The 21806-nt window shown below is 38.8% G+C and overlaps 1 protein-coding gene and 1 long non-coding RNA gene across 5 annotated transcripts; both read right to left on the bottom strand.

Annotated features, from left to right (window-relative positions):
- Positions 1–362: 362 nt before the first annotated feature.
- Positions 363–16447, bottom strand: LOC149114971 (uncharacterized). Of its 4 annotated transcripts, XM_089284623.1 has the most exons (7): positions 15486–16447; positions 11646–14264; positions 9047–9442; positions 8843–8964; positions 6095–6227; positions 4957–5078; positions 363–4629 (listed from the first exon to the last, which is right to left on the bottom strand). In XM_089284623.1, exons 1-2 carry the CDS (start codon positions 15953–15955, stop codon positions 13595–13597), a joined length of 1140 nt encoding a protein of 379 aa, XP_089140749.1. In that variant the 5' UTR covers positions 15956–16447; the 3' UTR covers positions 363–4629; positions 4957–5078; positions 6095–6227; positions 8843–8964; positions 9047–9442; positions 11646–13594. The 4 variants fall into 4 exon arrangements, with proteins under 4 accessions (XP_089140749.1, XP_089140747.1, XP_089140750.1 ...); XM_089284621.1 differs by having other exon boundaries at positions 8843–9442; XM_089284624.1 differs by having other exon boundaries at positions 4957–5014; positions 8843–9442.
- Positions 16448–16839: 392 nt separating this feature from the next.
- Positions 16840–18991, bottom strand: LOC149114970 (uncharacterized). The gene is made up of 2 exons (XR_016205964.1): positions 17919–18991; positions 16840–17379 (listed from the first exon to the last, which is right to left on the bottom strand). It is a non-coding gene; the product is annotated as an uncharacterized LOC149114970 (long non-coding RNA).
- Positions 18992–21806: the final 2815 nt, after the last annotated feature.

Raw genomic sequence — 21806 nt, 5'->3', positions numbered from 1 at the left:
ACTCGAGTAGTCCGAGTATCGCGTTACAAAGATCACTCGCGTAACATCTGCTAAACCAATAAGGGACGGACAAGACAAAATTCTCTTGGGGACGGACCATTATTTTTTTTGAGGGGGAGTGGGGATGGGCAATTTCCGAAAAAAGCCTTCACAGCGGAGACTGCTGAATAAAAAATTGCGCAAGGGGAGATCAAGTGCTTTCTACTATCTGGGTCCTGTGTTTGATTGTAAAAAATCCCTGTACAAGCTATTGCCCACCAAAAACGTCGTGCAGAACCTAAAGGTGTCTGGGCCGTAGTTCTTCTCAGATACGGCTTGCTGTTCATTTTTAACAGGGTTTGGCCATGTTTTTTCTTCGTACATTTTCTTTTTTTTTTTTCATATTGTTCACAGTCACGCGTTGTACATGTCAGGTTGACCATTCCGCAAACATTTGGATTTGAGTTTCATCTGAAGTCATCATCATGTGCGTTTAGTAGTTGCTCTATTTTCTGCTGCTACAACGTATTCACGAGACCCAACCAGGTTGAAACAGCTGTCCACGGTTGCAATTCTTGGTTTTCAGTCTGGACTCTATTATCATGTCATTGTCGCGTGAAGTTTTCTAGCTGGTAATCAGCCTTGTTTCTACTAAAAACCACTGCAACTCCATGGAATCTCCGCAAGGGCTATGAAAGGGTCTCAATAAACACTTAATGATTGACACCAAGGTGAACAGTTAGTTTTGCTTCCCCAGGACCCTCAATGTTCCCCGAGGCATAAAAATGGAGGTATAAAAATGGGGTTTATTGTTAGCCATAAAACGGGCCAAAAAAGCCAGTAAAAATTGGAAAATCTTAACCGTTAGCCGTAAAAGAAAAAAAATCAACCGTAACGAAAATTTAGCCACAAAAGTGAAAGTCTCAAGATCACTTGTCAAGACTCCGTTTTTGTATCTTTTCTTGTGGCTTGGTAGTAAAGGGAAAAGCCGGGAGACGTAAGCTATATTGGTTTAATTTTCTACAATATTTTACTTAATAATATGTTTTATTCCATTCCGGAATGGTCCTAAGACATTAAATATCTATCACAATAATCAAAATAAATTTTTGACGTTTTCAAACAAATGGCAATTAGTTTTTAACTTTTGGGAGTTCAAAACGTCTTTCAATGCCCCAAAAGAAAAAACAAATTTTTGAAGGGGTCACTGAAGCCCAAAGATGTCAGGTATTGCTGTGCTGAAACAAGCTGCAACAAGACGCCATTCGAGGTTTTGATTACGTAAAGTAGATAACGGCTAGAGGTAATCATGATGTCACCACGCATGTCTGGCACAAACACGGGCACAAAAGAAAAAGTTGACCAATAAAGGCCCTATCCGCACTAGCAAAAACGTTTTTTATTTAGACAAATTTTCTGTCAGCACCAACACTTCCCAAGTGCGGATTGTTAACGCCATAATCTTTCCAGATATATTCCTTGATCATATCAAGACTCTTCAAAGACCATACATGGCCTAGAAGGTAATCTCTTAGCTCTAAAGCAAAAAAAAAAAACAGTACATGCCATGACAGAAGGAAGAGTCTGATTTCCATAAGATCGCCGACGATCGTGCGAACCATTTCTCCACAAACAGCCTGCTGCGCGCGATAGCCGATAAAACACAGAAATTTGTGTGACATGGTTTCTATCGCTGCAGTTCTATCGTCCAATTCTACTTCGTGAATTCACTTGTTACTATGCATTACCGTGAAAATACCGATGGGCTATAACTTTGTCTATGCCTAAATGGCAACCCAGCTAACGGAAACGGATCCATAAACGATGAAAACATTAAAATGTACCGTTTTCAGGAGCTCTTTGACTAGATATCGCAGCCATAATTGAATCTCCATGTACGGACCGCTGAAACTATAGGTCACGTGGCGGAATTGCCGATTTTGGTAATCAAAAATTCATTTCAGAAATCAAACGGACAAGACAAGAATTAAAACAAAAAATTATTTTAGTGATACTCCTCAAACACCGTACCGTAGTTTACCAGCAACTTTTCTGTGTGTGGCGTAGCTGTTTTCCAGAACAAAACGTGAGTGTTTCTTTTTCATTTTAATTTGATTAAAACATGCAAATACATTGTATCAGAGCGGACATCGATATTCAGGTCAATATTGCTGGCTTTGATCGCCGGCCTGATACCACGATTCTGTGACTTTGAGATTTTGAAGCATTGTTGAGCAAACCTGAGTAAACTGAGTAAGCTTATAATACCTTGAACTAATCGAGAATTACCTTCATGATTACTTAGAGAATTGTGTCACTGGAACTTCGAATTAGTTTTGAGCACCTTAATCTGTACTTAAGTTACTTAATTTGGGAAAACAAAGCTGAAATGGGGAACAGTTTACAACAATGCATAGGCGTTTATTTAGGGCCGCTCTCAGAGGGTATCGAGGATGCTTCAAGGAAAAATTGTGGTGTTCTACGTGTATGTGACTATTGGTTTTCTTCGCATCGATTTATTTACCAGTTCTAAAACGTGTGATTCGTTATTTCGAAATAACGAAAATGAATCGTCTCTGGATTACACGGAAATTTTGTATCGTTTCTAAGCTTATATCTGCGAATTAAGAATTCGTCTTGCCAGCGGTGCTGGCTGCGTTGAGACTAATCCAGGCCCAATTGTGATTCATTTTGATGTCAGTTAAACTATTTCTGCTCCTTACTCACAGGGAAGCGCTGTGTAGCAAAGTCGCTAATTTCCATTGTTAATCAACACAAAAGACTGATTTCCAGTGTTTCTGATTTGGCTCAGATCTTACACAAAGGGGATTCGTTACAGTTTGCTGTCAAAATGCACTCGGCAAACGTTTTTGCTTCTATGTGATTTACCAGAGAAAGTGTCCGTATTTAACCCTTTACCCCCTAAGAGTGCATATTGGCACACAAGGTCATAACTGTGAATATTTGATAGATTTCTATGAATTTTTGCCATGAAAATTGTCTTGTGAAGATCTGCTCATTGAAGTCATAAAATTTTGACCCCCTCCCATCCAAGACATGGTTGACCACCCCCAGAAGGTTTCGGGATGCAAATGGAATGAAAGACTTGTTTCATATAAAGTATGCACTAAGAACTGCTAAATAACCTATAGTTTAGGGGTATACCTAATATGGTAGAAGACTGATACATTTTTGAAGGCGTTAATTTTCCCATTTTAAAGCAATTTCTCTCAAAATGTCTACCTCCTTCATAGCTGCTGATTTCAATTCTTAAATAAGCTGATTAGTGGCTTTCAAATGACATATTGTACACAGGCAGAGTGTCTTTATTTGCCGAGTTGGGAAAAACTGCCGTTCGCCTTAGGGGGTAAAGGGTTAACACTAATCTTAGTTCGCATTTCAGTGAACGTTTGGCAAGGAATTTCAAAGCTCATTTGATGTAAAAGAATTATTACTAAATTTCATACTTCCTTTTATTCTGCTTTTAGGACACTGAAATAATGGTCACATCTTATTGGTCTAGCTTACTTCACATTTTCAGCATGACAGACTTGTCAATGTAAACAAGTAATATATAGATTTAGCCGAGCCTAAAAGCGGAGCTCCTCAGTTACTTTTTGGAATGCTGTTACTAATGAAAATGATCGAACATGTATGTGAGGTAAATTGCGAACTATTTAATAGTTTCGGCCGGAAATAGGATCACATCAGCAGATCGAGGTGTAAGATGGTGTGATTATGAAATATAGAGCCATGATTTCAAGGATTTCTGGGAAGCCACTAAAAATCTTGATGACATAACAGAACTGTCTTTTGTGCTTTTTGGTGGCATTTCCTGTTCTTTCCTACCTTATTCAGAAAGACAAGACATTGTTATTAATCATTGTATTCTTTCTTAGTTAACATGGGGACTCCCACACAAAAGAAGTTTAAACATTTTTTTTGCTGTGGGGACTGATTGAAATGCAGTGGTTACAATACTCAGTCCCTAAATCTCTACCAAATGAAATCTCGCAAAAATACCAAAATAGTATACATATGTGACAAGTTGGAAAGTTTTGTTTTCTAGCATAGGTACATTTGTCAGAAGAGCCCAGCATATCCAAGAAATGCTTTGATTGACACATCAATTAAGATAATTTACAGCAAAATGGATAAACAATACATCAATATCCTACATGCACCAAACTGGACAGAGGAGTTATGAGGCAATCATTTAAACACCAGATTGAAACAATTTATAAACAAGAGAACAATTTGTACAACAGTAGGGAACAAATTAGCCTTATTGGACGTTGCAAATGGCAAGGTTGTCTGTCTCCATTTCGTGTTGGCAAAATATTAATTTATGCCATGTCCAATGCAGATTATCACAAAATTGATTTACAAACACGATAAATGTCATTTTAAAGCCAAAAAAGCAATTATTTAAATAACCCATGAGTAAATTATCTCTACGAAAAACTGATTAATTTAACAGGCACCTTAAATAATTAGTTAACATATGTGTTTCTTAATAATGCAATACAGTGTATCTGTCACAATGTTGCAGCCATGATATTACAACACACAGGATGGGTTGCAGAACTCAACTTCTAAGTCAGTTTATTCAATGACCTTGGTGCAGAAATTATAATCCCATCAAGTTGTCTGTAAATACAGAGAAACCAAACAAATCATTGCAATCTTAAGTAATAAATTATTGAACTCTTTTGCATGTATGTACAGTGTATGTTCCATTAACATTGGGGATCTCTCAGAAGCTGCATCCATCATAAATTAATTTGTTCCTGCATGCATTTGTTTATAGAACTTTTCACACTTTAATATCTCTGTCATACTTATAGTGATCTCTGTGTTCTACAACAATTAGTACACAAGAAAAATACACTCAGTAAGATATTGTTTACAATAAAAATCAATGCCTATAAGCAATCACAAGGACTTTAAATTTACATTTCTTCAGAAATATCTCACCAGGCCATGGTTGCTTTGAAAATCTTTGATGTCTTAATACAGGCTGCCCATGTGTAAACTGTTCATGTATTGAATGACAGGAACAGACATGTAATCATACTATAGCTGCTACTTGAACACCACTGTTATTCAGATAAAAACATATCGATTATAATTTATTATAATCTTTACACACTAACAGATGACATTCCTTTCTTTGATATACAGTGTACTTCATTGTTAGTTGTTTACTAAGTGTTAGTGAATCAAATGCTAGGGGCTGGTACCCCCGGGGGAGCACTGCCATATATGGGCTACATAGGTATGTGCCGCTGTGAAGGGTATGGTTTTCAAGCAGTTTACTCTAGGATAGGGTATATAAATCAGAGCGTTTGGGTCTAGAATAGGGTATCATTTTTCACAAAATTGACTAGTTGGTTGAAGATTTTATCTAGACTAAGGAAACCAGGAATTGCCACTCAAAAATATAAAAAAATCAAATCAGCAAGTTTAAATTTACGCAAATCAGCCTCAACAGTGTCGATAGATGGGGGGATTTGAGGAGTTTACTCTAGTATAGGGTAGTAAAATTCAGCTGAACTAGCTCTGGTATAGGCTAAGGGTTTCAGGGTCCAAGCGGCACATCCCCACCCAGAAATTCCCAAAGTACCTCCCCTGGGCTGGTACCCCAACTTTCACAGTGGCAGGCTCTGCCCTGAGATGCAAAGAAAACTTAATAACTGAAATGAACTTGGCGACTTGCTTTTGAGATCAAATTCAATTTGCTTTAAACAAGAAACTGGAACATTGCAAGTTACAACAATGTGTCCAGTCCCAATCAAAGGGCCATCCAGGCTGTTTGGTTGTACATATAACTGTACAACTGCATATGAGTTCAGCTTCCAAAAGAAAATCAGAGTTTGTCAGGATAAATACTGATGTTCTTGCTTACTACATGTAAATCTGAATGTGCAGTACCAGAAGATATTCACACCCAACACCCATTCATGGCCAGTCTTCAAAAATTCCAAATTAAAGTATCAGGAAGATAGAGCTCTAATAGAGAAAAAAACCTCCATGTGGGGTATGAATCTTTTCTTGAAGAAAACAATGTCTAAGAAATCATTAATTACAAAATAATGTTTCAGAAATATCTTACCTGGTAATTCCAACTTTCAGAAAATTTTGTAATCTAGACTGTCTGGCCACTTCATATATTTGACAAGATGACACTGGGCATGTTTGTCAATTTGTGGGCTTCAACATCACATTACAATAGTAGCATTGGTCAACTAAAAACAGCATAATTTGGTTAATTAATATACACTGTGCATTATTACGTTGAAATATTGGTGTAGATCGTTGCACACAAACAGATACAGAACCATCACAGATATGATATGATATTTTTAACCTCTCTGAAATTTCAGATTATTCAAGATTAACATGCACATACATCATTAAGGACAACCCTAAAAAACTGAATGTGGAAACCGGAATCCGGAACTGGAAACTAGAATCCTGAATCCAGATATTATGAATAATGATAGAAATAATTCACTTCAGCAATGTCTAATAAATAAATATGGGGAAAAACTATTTTGCTGGTATTTACTTTCTTGGCTTTACTTCAGCTACAAACTGTAATTGCTAAAAAATTTTTGACTAGTTCTGAACAACCCTTAGCTATACATCTGGCCCAATTGTTCAAAGGCTGGATAAAGCTATCCATTGGGTGATCACTTTCCAGTCAGGGTTAGTGATTTTTCAGGTGGATAGAGTTACTCATAGCCTGCGAGCAGGCTCTACTATCTGTCTCTGGTGCCTGAGCAGGCTAAATAAGTGTCTAGTGTTTTTCTGCATTGGCATGTCAGCGAGTGCCTTCATGCAGCTTTGCCTCTCATGCCCCCAGCCCAAACACAAGAGCCTGCTCAAAGGCTTAGTTACCCATCTTTTGTTCAACCTGGTTCTGGTGAGAGTGCAGTTCCTGTCTAGATCAAATTGCTATGAGAAGACTGGTGAGTAGCACAATAACAACAAGCTATTGTTGTGAGTTTCTGGCAGTCTTTAAGCATCTTTTAACAACATGTGGTCCAATCTGTTAGCAAGTGAGAAGCAGATGGAAGTAAGTGTGCAACATTTCTATAAATTGTTTTAATATGATGGCCGCCAAGAATATGAAATGCTGATTTGTCACAGTATCAGTGTGGAAATAGTGTTGATCCGGAACTAGTTTGGTATCTGTTGGACAATCAAATATTAAATGTATATTAAGATGAGCCAGGTTAGCCTTTGAACTTCGAAAGTGGGGGGCGTGACCATCAATGTACAGGGTGCTGCCACTGACAGACATCCTGTTCTCTATGACATTTTCTATCTTGCTCAGTATCTACTAGACATAAAGGGTAAATTTATACCTCTGGTAAATTGCAGATCGCTTATTAAACAAAATGGCAAGAAAATCTTATAACTGCCCTTTTAAAATTTAACTGTCTTGTTAATACTACAGTCACAACACAGTGCACATTCCAAAGCAGTCCTTGATGATTCATTGATTACTGTAAACACATCACTTGATAAACACAAACTGTGTCATATCTTGTTGCACCATCAGTCTTAGCCTTTGCAAAAACTATGATGATGTAATGGTCTTAAGCTGGAAGTTCGCTCGGGACATGCCCATGAATGATACAAAAGGAAACGAGTGTCATGCTATTAATAATGCTTTTAATAAACAGCTTTCTTCCTGAAACGTCAAAATTTAATTTGCTTGCGCTTTGAAGTAGTCATGCAAGTCACACAATCAGGGAGGTTTACGTTATCCACAGCTAATTTTGGAACGGTTGTGTTTTTTCTCATAGCACTGACTTAAACATTGCAAGTTCTGGCAAGCTCTTGTTTACCTCGGCAAATACTTAATTTTTCTTCAAATCTCTTAACTCGCTGCGATGAAACAGCCAAAGAATTCGCTTCATTTGCCGAAACCCACAAGAAATACTCACAAAATTGCACATAAATTAATGACCATCGCTTCTGGCGAAATAAACTTGCAAAGTAAACATGATCTTACAGTGTATTTGTCATGTAGCGAAAATGAAAGCTGCAACGTCAGCGCATTCCATGGCTGACGTAATACCCTTTTTTAGCATTTTTAACGTATTTATTATTTGAATCCAACGCTTCGATAAAACCAGAAGAAAATATATATTTTACACAAATAAAGAAAACAATATCCGTAACATTGTCCTTGTATTAACGTTTCAACAGCTTATGGCGAATAAACATCACAGGTTGCGTGATTCAAAATGTGGCTGAGAGGAAGTTTGGGTCTGGTCACCAACCACAAAAAAAAAAAAAAAAAAAATTGGTAGAACATGAACCGCGCTCGGCCCATGGCTGTGCAGTTAATTGCCAGCAAGCTTATTTTAGACGCTCTCAGGGTGCTTGGAATTAAATTATGACGCACTTTACGAAGATTCTCATGATTATAGCCCTCACTAGAAATAACGGTTGCACGAATTTCAACAGATGGGGAATTTTTGTGTCAGTTTGAGGTCCTTTTTACTTGGCTGCTTATTTTTTACAGGCAAAAACGTAAGCAAAACAATTTTCGAGTATTTGAAGAACTTGTTTTCTTTGATTTGTGGATTCTGGTTTCCGGTTACTGGATTCCAGTTTTTCGTTCTAGATTCCGGCTTCCAGTTTCTGGGTTTTAGGGTTGCCCCACCTTTAACAGAGTGTTTGCTTTACATTCAGTTTACACATGGCTGTTATCCAGCATAGGCAGACTTATAAGTTTGCCTTCAAAAATAAACTGCAGCAACTACTGCATCTTTCATCAGCTATTCTTGTGATGAAATGACACAAAATCCAAGTACAAGAAGTCAAAAGCATAAAACAAACTTACCTGGTAATGCTTACAGTTCCTCTTACTGTCTGCATATGCCTTCCATAAACTGGTACTGCCTGGACAATGTACTCATTATTTTTGTGATCACACCTTAAAACATCACTGTTATATAATTTGTCCTGAAAAAGCAATGCATGAAATGTTATGCCTTTGGCACTCACCAAATACCTTTACATGATGTACAAAGTACACCACATCAACATTCACAATTCTCTTTACTTTCACTGTAACTTTTTTTGTGTCATTTTCCCTAACTTGAAGACAGGACTTTCACATTAGGTGATAATTTGCCTCTGAAATCTCTATGAATTCACAGGGAGCGATAACAATTAAATCGTGACTAATTTTAGCAAAGGAGGCGTTCAAATGTCAGATTTTAATGTTAAGTTTATAACTTTACATTACTCTTCGTATATATATATATAACTTCTCAATAATTGCACCTGTAGACAGAAGGTGTGCTGGGGGAAGAGATGTTCTAAACTTTCTGAACTTTTCCCCCTTACCTGTAATAGGGTACCGGTAACTATTACGAACTACGATTCGCAACCAACACCAACATCAGGTTATGTATACACATGTATATTCTGTTGTCTCCTGTAGTCATAAAAAAATAAAAATCTAAACCCTCCATAAAGTTCATACCCAATAACACTGCCACATGTAGCGCTGTTACTGGGAATTAATTTAAGTGAAACTGTTGAAACAGCTCTGTCAAAATTGTTTCTAGCAGTTAAGGCAGGATAACAGAATATACACGTAGTACACAGCAAAGGCCAGAGATACACACATGTTGGTTATTAGTTAGGATTTTCTGAGCTTCTGTGCTAGGTATGGTGGAAAATAATGGACTATCAAAAATGAAGGTTCTTAAGACATTTTGACAGCAATGAGAGGAATGAATATATAAATTTACAAAAGAAAGAGAAGTTCTTGCCCTGTCCAGTTCTCTGTCATAAAAATATCATTTACATAAATTTATTACATATGGTTTGTGTTTAAAGCTGATACAATGCACACTCTGATTGGCTAATTCTAGTGCATTATTTACATTTACATGGTATACGTCGGTAAAATCATAAAACATCACATGTGACTAAAATAAAAAATAAAAACTAAAAAGAAATGCCTACATGTAATTCATAATAATTTAAAAATACTTAACACTAAAACAGATCTAATTCTTTACTTTATTCAAAATTATGCCCATGGGTCAATTATGAGCATGCTTAAAGGTCCTAACACGAAGTAAAAGGAAATTAAGAAAACTATTGCTTTTTTCCTGAAAATTGTAGCGACTGAAAACAATGATTGAACACTGAGAGTGCATTCTATCACCCTGACAAGATAAAATTTAAGGAGAATAGAGAATTCACAAAGTTATATTACAAAGGAATTGGTACTGGACAGGACAAAGGAAACAGCCAGGAAGAAACTGAAACTTTCTTCGACGAGCAAAAAAGTATGCATGCACAACAAAGAAAACAGTGAGTGACATTCGGTTAATGAGTTACAGTGTAGTTAATAACAAAATTAGTGCGAAGAAAAGAGCAGAGAGAGAGAGAGAGTGCGTGTGTAGAAAGAGGAGAGCGCTCTCACCAACTAAATTGTGTATGTATGTATGTATGTAAAACGTATTTCTAATACCGAGAAATGGTCAGGGCAAGAACTTCTACGCCCTAAATTTTTTCTAAGTATGTAAATGTCATTTACACTGTTCAATTTACCGAGTAAAGCTCTTCGCATTTTTTTTCCATTAGTACTATCTCACTTTTGAGGAACATTTCAATATTAAGTGTAAATACTGCATATTTGGGGAATAACCCATGTACCCCCAATCAAAAGTAGTGGCACTAACAAAATGAAATAGTAAATCAAAATGAAAGTAGAGCTTTATTTGCACACAGGATTTACATGCACAATCGTCTACTCGACATTTGGACTATATAAGCATTTCACCAAACCGAACTAATTGGACAGACAACAAAATAAAACGAGGAAATCTACATTATAAACACAATAATTATGCATATCACTTCATCTGAGTATCAAAAGCAAATCCCTTGTCAGTGAAAGGTAACCGAATGAAAGAGAGTATAAAGAAAATTCGTTTAACCTTGCAGTGTTAAAAGTTTAATAATTATTCACGCTTAAATTTGAATATTACAGTGTGCCTTTTTCTCGACGGCTTAATTTAGCTTTGCATTTTATCGGCCGTAGCTTTGCCAGTCTTCAACCAAATTTAAACCTGGGAATTCACCCACGCATTTCGCCAAACCGAATAAATTGAACTAACAAAACGAGGAAATCTCCATACTTTGTAATCACGATATGCAAATCTTCACATAGGAACGTTGAAAGTAAATTTAGCAAATCCTGTTCGCTTCGGCTTAAAATGGTTTGTACACCTTTCTTGGTTTTCAACAACAGAAGAAGAAATTTTAGCAGTCTACGAGGCGGCTGTGCCAACTAACACAGAGAAAACTTCAAAACTCGCCCGGCCGTGTTTACAAATGCGGTTTTGGTTAAGCTTATTTTCAGACGTGAGGTTATAAGCTTAGGTTGACGACGACTATCGACAGAAAGGTTAATTAGTTTACAACTTACAACAACCTCCACAAAGCGATTCACTTGCTATTGTTTAGAGATGAGAGAAATTAAAACGATGCAATTTATAAATTGTCTCACAGCATGGCTTCAAATAAGGAAGACTTTCAAAGGATTCCAATTGAAAATAAGCTTATATCGCCGAGGCAACTTGTTAATTTTCATAGCAAACACAACAACAAAAGTCACTTACCGCAAGTTGGCAATATCAGTTCGGCCAGTGTAAATCTTCCAGGCAGAAACTTGCAGCAAAAGTTGTGAAAACTGAACTAAACTAATCTTTTCGACAGATCAACGAATCAACCACTTTTCCCGCTGTGTTTACTGTTTTGTAACACTCGGACATGTTTGATTTCTCTTGTTCATCACCTGACCAAATCATGTGACTTTTCTTCCACGGCTGCACAGCGTCAAAACGCGCGAATTTTAAAAACTTAGCACTGCAGTCTTCTGAGTACTTTCACATCCTATCTATGGCCCTCGCTAGCTTTGGTTAACGGCATTGTTCGGTATTATTTCACTTCCTTTCTCTAGCCCTTGATTCGCTATAATTCACGGCATTGTTCAGTACTGTTTCGCCTCCTTCCCCAGCGCTGGCCCGCTCTTTTTCGCGATCTTCTTCGCTACTTCTTTGCCTGTTAATTCTTGCTTTCTTTTTAATTCCTTCAGCGCAACCCCATCAGATCAACCTCCGCTATCGTTTGTCGACATAACAAATAGAAATGCGTTTTCCTTTCTTTAAAAATCCCGCCAAGAAAAATGGCATTCTTCTGCTAGAGACCGAGGGTGCATGTCTCTGTCGACCTATTAGCTGGAGTATGGCCGCCATGTTGGGCAACTCCGCCGTCGCCGTCGCCGTCGTCGTCGTCGTCGTCGTCGTCGTGCGTACGCGCCCACGAGCAATACCGTTAGCCATGAAAACCATGAGAAAATTCATTCATGGGTTTCCTTTTCCTTCCCATATGAGTATGGCGCTCCGCTTGGCGGCCCTTCGGGCCGCCGGAGCTCCGCTATAATTATTTGGGTAGATATGGTTTCACGAGACTGTACATAATGACCACAGTAGCAGAAATCATTCCATATTTGTACCATATGAGTCAATAAATTATATTTATAAATGTATTGTTCATGTTTCAAATAAAACGTCGAAGGATCACTACAAAACGTATCACTCTTTAATAATAAGGTATAGTATTAGGCATGTATTGCATGTCTAACCATGTACGCATCGCGTACCTGTTTTTAAACAATGGTTAATTATTAATTCCTGAGATTTCTGTTAACCGCAAAGAAAATAAGCTAACCGTTAGATGGATAGACACCTTTATTTAGAAGTAAAAATCTAAAGGTAAAGTTTCAGGGTAGTCCCTTCAGGGAGATTACAAAGCATCTCTGCTATCAATAGGAGCCCTGAAGCTATTACCTAACATAGAATACACAATAATAGGATATATTCAAAAACATAAATTTAGGAAAGAACATTACAACAAATATCAAAAGCCTATAACTACCGTAGTAATATCTTCAAATTGATGTACATTTACGGTATGTGTTAAAAACCGTACTTCCATGATAATAAAAAGAAAACATCTCCTGGCTGTTTCCATTCTTATTGCAGGCAGATGTAAAAGATTGCTCTGCCTGGTTGAGCGAGTACAAATGTACTTATTGAAAACAAAATAGTTATTAAAATATTGAGGACACCGACCATCTATGCATTTCCACACAAGCTTAAGGATATGTTCATCGCGCCTGGTCCTAAGACTTAGCCATTTTGAAGCTTCCATAGCAGTGTCACTACTAGATGTCTTCATTACTATTCTTCCTAATCGCTTCTGCAGAGCTTCTAAAGTTCCGTTGTTTACTTTCCCGCAACACGCCCAGGCCCCAGCACAATACTCTAATATCGGTCTAATCATTGAAATATAAATGGCATTAGCACTGAGACTATGTAAAGTGATACAGCGGCGCACAAGGCCTAGCATACCGACCCGCCTACCAGCCTTAGAAACAATAGCTTTAACATGTTCATTCCAGCTGAGATGTCCATCAAGGAAATTAACCGTGAAAGCCACCACCCCAATGAAGCCTTCCTATAAACTAGAAAAGGCTATCTGATAGCATCAGCGAAAACAGGTTCTTTTAATTTAGGCAGTTGGGATAGCCACCAAAACCTTCTTTGCAACTCAGGTCATAAAGAAATGGTAGCAGACAACTTAATGAAAATGCACGGTGCCGACAACACTTGTCGTGTTCAAGGCATAGCTTGTTATAACAGCAGTCCCCACAAACAAAGGACCAACATGTACATCCGGGTCCACACATGCCTAAACACTCGTCATCATGAGGATTAGACCTTAAATCGACGCAATAATCGCTCCGTTTACTTCGTAAAATGTTTCTTTTCTCTCGTGAGGAAATGCTTCGAACGTCCTTTGATTTCATCGAGCCATCATCCTCTTTGTTTTTGGTGTACCCGACAATTTTCTTACTCCAGCGAATTCTAGAAGCAGCGGTTTCTTTGTGACCGTTCTCTGGTAGTAGCGTCATGCAAAGCACGTGGAATCGCATCTGGATCGCGTGACTTCTTGTGTATTGTTTCAAGGCAGTCGACAGGGCATGTAACAAAGTGATCTCCCTGGTCCTGTGTAGTCGGCTCAGCGCTGAATGCCATTTAGCAGCAAAATCGTCCTGAGTTGCGATGTCAGGATTGTGCTCCGAGTCATACATCTTCTTCCAGTTGAGATTATGCAGGGTGCTGTGTTTCTTTGCTAGATCTCGAAGATGCATCGGAACTTTAGAAGATCTGTAACTGTTAATACAAACAAGTCAACAACTTATCCACTTTAATTAAAAGTTGCGACTTCGTTCCAAGCCCGGGTTCCAAGAGTTCTCTCTGGGAAGACCTTAGTTAACAAGAACCTGAATCAGATTATACACTTACTAATTTTTACATGAAGATCATACCACACTTAGTTTTTTTTATATATTTCAAATGAAGAAAAATGATCTCTTTTTTTTCGCGGACATTTGAAGACGAACTGAAACCGAACCCGGGAAATTCTTCGTAGGATGCATTCACTTGCCACTACACTATCCGAGCGCTGGCTGCCAAGAACGCGAAGTCTTTTTTAGCTATACATACTGTCGCGCAAACGACAAAATGAAAGCTAACCGCGAGCAAACTCGAGTTAAGCTAATTAACCGCAAACCGGAGACGACATTTAAGGTTCAGGTCCTTCTTATGTAAAGTTTTCCTCTTCTCTGGCGTTGAAAATATATTTGTCACCATCTTGGACGTAAACTGGGAATTGACAGTCCTCATAAATGGTCGAGGATGCTCGTGAGAAAATGTGAATTAAACCCCTAAAGGAGACTAACCTGGCCGCAGCTCAAGCTTAATGTTACCCCTAAAATTAACCACTTTAAATCGGACATAATAGCGGTTTTTAATCATTTCTTGAATAGTACGTTTCATCCTGAACAGCCAAAGTGAGACTGAAATCCATGATTTACATCCCTAAGCGAGACTACAAGCATCGTCGACTGTTCTGGTTGTGTTTAATCCAGCAAAGCAAGCAAACATAAAACGAAGAAACCACGCGGAATAAAAGGTACACAGTTCAGGCCGTGTTCAGTATACGGTTCTCTCGAGCACGAGGTCGATGTTTGTATTTCATGCACGGGTAATGAAATGTCACTCACGGTCCGATCAATTAGAACCTAGGCTACAATGACTAATACAAAACCGACCTTTTCACGTGCGAGTTAACCCCTCAGGGAATAAATAATGATAAATCCAAGATTATTATCATTGGTTTCACTTTCGTACCGAACGCTGAGGCATGCAATTTTCGGTTTATTGACCTTTCAATAAAATAACTATGAAAAAACATCGACAGCCGGGTGTTGGAATATTTTTTCAGTCAGGCCTATAAAATACCGAAGAGAGTTTATCGTGGCTTATCTGCGCCTATGTTTAACATTTTAAAATGTCGAGGAATAATATTCTGAAACACGTTCCGAGACTTACCCAACAAAAGCATCATCCAGTATTTGAAAAAGAAACATCTGATGTGGAAGATCGCTTAAATGGACAAGCGTTCTGTTGTCGCCACTGCTCAACTCTATAAATCTGGCTTGTATGTCAAAACACAAAGCCAGGCTTTCGTTTTGACGATAGCATCCTTGAATATTCTCAGATGAATGTTCTTTGAAAACCAACGGGGCGCTTCTAAGAACGGTGTCCGAGTTAATACTTCCGTTTACCAGAACGTGGAACGCCAAGGCAGTCAATAACCCGAGTAATGCGTTAGTGTTGAACGAAATCATAGCCGATGCGGTTAGCACTGGAACTATAACAAAGCTTGTTTGGAATGGGAGAGAAAGAAGCCAGATATCGCGAATGGATATGTCTACGACAGTACCGATTGTTGTCCAAAGGCCATGCAAATGTTTAGCGTTAGCGTCACGGATTGCTAGAAAAGGGAAATTCCCGGCCATACCAAAATTAGTCTTTTACTGTTGGCAACTTTGAAGTTTGCAACCAAGGGGTTCAAAATTTTGTCGGCTCGTTTGAAAAATGTTTTCGACAGTGCCTGTACTTGAGGTTGCCCTCCGTAAGGGGGAGGGGGAGGTGAAGGGTACAGATAAAACGACTGTTCCAATTTACTAGTGACGTAAGGTGAATACCCCTCATTGCTCCTTCACGATTTGACAGAATACCTCAGTGTAACTTTAAGCTGCCAAGTAAACGTTAACAAAGTTCATAATATTGTCTCTAAATTTCGTGTAATTTATATCCCCACATTCATACTTGTGTGTCAGGAAATTCACCCACGTCTCCATTGACGGGTGAACTTAGCTTCTTTTGTGAGATTTAATACTCACACAAACTTTGGTAGATAAATATTCATACGCCTGTTCTAATTGTCTGGAGGTTATGTAAATATCCGGCAAAAGCGAAAGTTGACTGTATTCACTATTGTCTAAAACGGGAAATTCCCAGCTACACATGACTAGATCTTGCAACATGCCAAAATGATTCGATTTAGCGCCATCCTTCTAATCTAATCGTACTGTTCGATAGTATGCCAGGCTCGTTTGGTCCTGCCATGGGTGTTTTTTCTCGACAACGTCTTTCCAAAATACGAACCATGGCTTGACCAAACTTGTTTGATATGCCGCTGAAGCGTACCAAAAGGTACGATTAGATATAAATACGCGCCCTTTTTTCAATTCCAACACGACATCTAGGTCCTACTTGGTGCGACCAAAGAAAGCTGTCTACCCGACTAAACAAGATGGCGTGGACTGCTGGTCAACAATCCAACAATATTTCTAAAAGCATAAGAAAGGAAGTTAATAATGACACTTCGACCACTCAGTTGTGTAAAAAAAAGTACTGCGTCTTTATTTGTCTATTTAATCAAAATCTATTTTCCATCTTAATACAGGACTAGGTTAATCGAGAGGCCCAATAACTAAAACCAACCAACCAGACCGCTTTATTGCCGGTCCAATACTTCGCAAGTGTTGGACTTGGCAAAGTGCTCACAGTTTCATAAACCTCTTATTATTTTTATACTGTAACTAAGCTAGCTCGGGACTAAAACAGGGGATTATCGACTCAGTCTTTTCTGTACAGACCTTGCTGAGCTGGGTCCTTCCGTATTGTTGACGTCAACCTGATATTCTCCGAGTGACATCCATCACACCTGGTTTGAACGATACATTAGTCTTCCTTTGGACAAACGTTTATATCAATCGCACTAACCGCTAGCCTGATAATAAAATCTACTTTACTTTTTTGAAAACGTTAAAAAGACAGCAAAGTGAAGCACTCCTTGGACTGGGCACTATTAGAACAAAATGGCAAAACTGTCACCTCCAGTGGCACAGGCGTACTTTGACGTAAAATTTGCACTCTGAAAGAGAAATATATTCTGGAATTAACGAAGAATCAAACAGGTGCATTTTGATACGTTAAAATCTTTTAAGATTTAAAACTTGATAAAACTTGTTAAAACTTGAGTCAAAACTTGATACCGAGGACCACCAGGCCATAGATTGGGTTCGGTAACTTGTAAAAAATTAATGGAACGACATTTTCCCATCAAACCGGACCAACCAAGAAGAATTACTCTGACCATTTTCTATTCCTTTCCTCAATCCCCACCCAAGTGATAACCTTCTGAAGAGAAGTAGGGCAACGAATCGTGGTTTGTCAAACTGGAACGGGAAATTACGGACCGACTGGTCCGATGAGTCAAAGTTGACCTTCAAAGTTGGTCGTTTTTTTCTTCAACATTTTTCGGTTAGACAGGTAATGCCCAAGGAAAAATATGCGAGTATATATGTCTGGATTTATAAAAACAGTGTTAAAGAAATCGAGCGTTTTTTATTTTTTTGTTAATTTATCTTTCTTCATTTTATTTTCCCTACGGCAGCAGCCTGTAAATCTTACCTAGCATGAAATGCAGAGAACTTCTTGCTGCATGTTTCATTTATTTATCTAAGTTTGGCCCAGGCTACACGCGTCTGAATATCAGTTCGCGCGGTGACTCTGAGAAGGCGCCGACCGCTTAGCGTTCTATAACTGCTGTCTAAAGGAAGTCTGCCGGAGGAAATCATTGAGTCCATTAACGGACATTAAGCGGTCCTGAGATGTATAATTTAAGGGACGTCATTTAGCTCCGTAATCATGAGCAGGCCGTTTTCACAGGGACGATAATTTGTACTTGCTTTAGGCAGCAAAGAGCTTTAGCCACATCAATTTTAGGCTTACACGTGCAATGGATGCATTTCTAGCTGCTGTTGGCGTTATTTGGCCTGAACTTTGATGCGGCTAGATCTCTTGTTGTGTGGATATGGTATTTCCCGGTCGATGAATTTTAAGTACATCCTAGACATTGCTATTTGCGAGCAAAACATGGCCACGAGCAGAGTGAAGGAAATCACGTCAAAGGCTGATCGATCGTGAGTAACATTTAGTTTCCTTTTTTCATCAGTCTTAGGCGTTTTCGGCCAGCTAACTATCAGACAAGTCTGTGATTCGCTAGCGCGGAAAAGATTTATTTGTATGGCTTCCGGTCGATAATTGACGTACTGACATCATAGGGAGTGTTCGCTTCCCGGAAAGGGGGGGGGGTACTCCCTTATATGGGCTGCATAGGTATGTGGGGCCCCAAAGGGTAAGGTTTTTTAGCCGTTTTGGTCATAAATAGGGCATCGATTTTTGCCATTTTGGTCTAAATAGGGTATGGTTTTTCCACTCTAGTCTTGATCAAGGTATGTTTTGAAGAAGCTACTTTCTCATCACTGTCGATATTAAAGACCATCAACAAAACCCCTACAGCAATTTAACATTGATCTGAACTGGGGAACTAATTACGAGGCAGCTCTGACACAGGGTATTGATTTAAGGTAATTCCCTTGAACTTGTTCTACTGTCAAACTTTTTTTGAAACTTGGCATAATTAACATTCATGATAAAATCTTAAAAGTTGTTGTCACTGACTTAAAAATCTTAAAATAGACGTTTCGGCAAAGATACTATAACCTTCTTCAGTGATGAAATGAATGTTAACGGCGTCTAAATGTAAATGAGATGTTTATAAGAATGTGAGGAACTCGCTAGGGATTAATTTAGCATTTTGTAAATGTCTGGAATATGCGCGTGGTCATTAATTGAGTTCGGTTCGCGAATGGAATGCCACGCTTCCAAGAACAATCTACGCGACCACAAGGGACAGCGGTCTATGACCTTGACATTATTAAAATCAAATTCGTGGTTGTTTTTCATACAGTGTTGCGCCAAAAGAGAGTTCTTGTCACATGTGAGGACGGCTTTTTTTATGTTCTTTTGTTCTGGATCTCAGTGCTCTGGATGTTTGACCGATGTAAAGTTTTCCACAGTTTTTACAATTGATTTTATACACGACACGAGTTGACAGGTCTTGATCGAATTTGTCCTTCGGTTTCTTCAGGATGGAACCAACCGTCTTGACGGGTTTATGAGCAACATTTACGTCGAATTGTCCCAAAGTTCTTGCAATTTTTTCAGAGATTCCTTGAAAATATGGCAAAGTAACAAAGCCTTTGTGGCTTTGTGGCTGATTATTTTGGGGCTGATTGAATGCTTTAGGTGGTTTGGTTCTTTGGCAGCTTTTTAAGAATTGGTCCGTGTAACCATTGGTTTTTGAGTGCATCCACCACGTGTTGTACTTCGGACTTTTTGTGTTCGTCAGTCGACGGAATATTCCTTGCTCTGTCAAGAAGGGTTCTGGCCACTGAGCGTTTGTGTTGCAAAGGGTGGTGCCACTGAGACCCATCACCAGTTCCATCAACTACCCCACCTACCAGGCTTCCAAATACCTAGCTTCTATTTTGTCTCTGTTACAACGCAACCAATTCACTGTTACCAACAGCAACGACTTCGTGAGAAAAACCTCTAATTGCACAATCGAACCGCATGAGATCATGGTGTCTTTTGATGTTGTATCGCTTTTCACATCTATCCCCACGGCACTGGCACTCGAGGTGACTAAGGCCAGACTTGAGTCCGATTCGACCATCCCCGAAAGAACCAATATGTCCGTGGACAACATCATGAAGTTGCTTGAATTCGTGCTTGACAACAACTACTTTGTCTTTGGTGGCGTTTTCTACAAACAAATATTCGGCTGTCCCATGGGTTCACCTGTAAGCGCCATCTTGGCAAATTTGGTGATGGAACACGTCGAAGAGAGAGCGTTAAGTACTGCACCACACCCCCCTAAGTGGTGGTACAGATATGTCGACGATAGCCATGTTTGCCTCGCCCGTGAGCATCTCACTGAATTTGACTCCCATCTTAACTCGATCAACCAGCACATCAAATTCACAGTCGAAAAAGAGAGTGATAGATCCATCGCATTCCTCGACACGAAGACAACTAGAAATACTGATGGATCAATTAAAACCAGTGTTTGCAGAAAAGCAACCCATACCGACAAGTATCTCCATTTCAACTCTCACCACCCTTTGCAACACAAACGCTCAGTGGCCAGAACCCTTCTTGACAGAGCAAAGAATATTCCGTCGACTGACGAAGACAAAAAGTCCGAAGTACAACACGTGGTGGACGCACTCAAAAACCAATGGTTGCACGGACCAATTCTTAAAAAGCTGCCAAAGAACCAAACCACCTAAAGCATTCAATCAGCCCCAAAATAATCAGCCACAAAGCCACAGAGGCTTTGTTACTTTGCCATATTTTCAAGGAATCTCTGAAAAAATTGCAAGAACTTTGGGACAATTCGACGTAAATGTTGCTCATAAACCCGTCAAGACGGTTGGTTTCATCCTGAAGAAACCGAAGGACAAATTCGATCAAGACCTGTCAACTCGTGTCGTGTATAAAATCAATTGTAAAAACTGTGAAAACTTTACATCGGTCAAACATCCAGAGCACTGAGATCCAGAACAAAAGAACATAAAAGAGCCGTCCTCACATGTGACAAGAACTCTCTTTTGGCGCAACACTGTATGAAAAACAACCACGAATTTGATTTTAATAATGTCAAGGTCATAGACCGCTGTCCCTTGTGGTCGCGTAGATTGTTCTTGGAAGCGTGGCATTCCATTCGCGAACCGAACTCAATTAATGACCACGCGCATATTCCAGACATTTACAAAATGCTAAATTAATCCCTAGCGAGTTCCTCACATTCTTATAAACATCTCATTTACATTTAGACGCCGTTAACATTCATTTCATCACTGAAGAAGGTTATAGTATTTTTGCCGAAACGTCTATTTTAAGATTTTTAAGTTAGTGACAACAACTTTTAAGATTTTATTACTATGCCTGACTACAACTACAGTATTTTTAACATTCATGATATGAACATTAAAAAAATGCAATATAAAAATGGAGTCACCGTGCTTGTTTACGCGTCAGCAGGCTCTTAAAATTGGGTATTTTTACTGGTTGCGCGTTAAATATTCGGATCACCTCCATACAGAATTAAGCCTTGGTTACTTAAAAAGACACAAAATTTTGTCTTGAAAGTAAAGCTTCTTTTATTCACATAAGCAGTATTGCTTCATTTAAGCCGTTATTGATTGCCTGGTTGTGAGAATAATGCACTTTTTCTGACAGTTCCGTGGTTAGCTTAAAGTCCTCGCCTTAACCAAAATACACCTAGGCTCGATTACCAGCCGCTGTTCGGGAAAAGAGCCGGCGCTCCTTCCCTGAACGTAGACCGGACTCGAGAAAGCGGCGGAAATCGAGCCTAAAATACACCCAGTAGGAAACTATTTTCCAAAAAAAAGAAATCATGTTCTACCATCAAACTTTTTTTCTCCCTCA

The sequence above is a fragment of the Orbicella faveolata genome, unplaced genomic scaffold (assembly GCF_042242905.1).
Source record: "Orbicella faveolata isolate gen_17 unplaced genomic scaffold, um_ofav_v1 contig_13, whole genome shotgun sequence".
Taxonomy (NCBI): Eukaryota; Metazoa; Cnidaria; class Anthozoa; order Scleractinia; family Merulinidae; genus Orbicella; species Orbicella faveolata.
The sequence above is the reverse complement of the archived record's forward strand: the minus strand, read 5'-3'. Positions and strand labels throughout refer to the sequence as shown.

Coding starts and splice junctions, on each gene's coding strand:
- LOC149114971 (XM_089284621.1), bottom strand. CDS start 15,955: ATGGCCGGGAATTTCCCTTTTCTAGCAATCCGTGACGCTAACGCTAAA. Junction 14,265..15,485: donor CTGGATGATGCTTTTGTTGG/GTAAGTCTCGGA, acceptor TTGTATTAACAG/TTACAGATCTTCTAAAGTTC.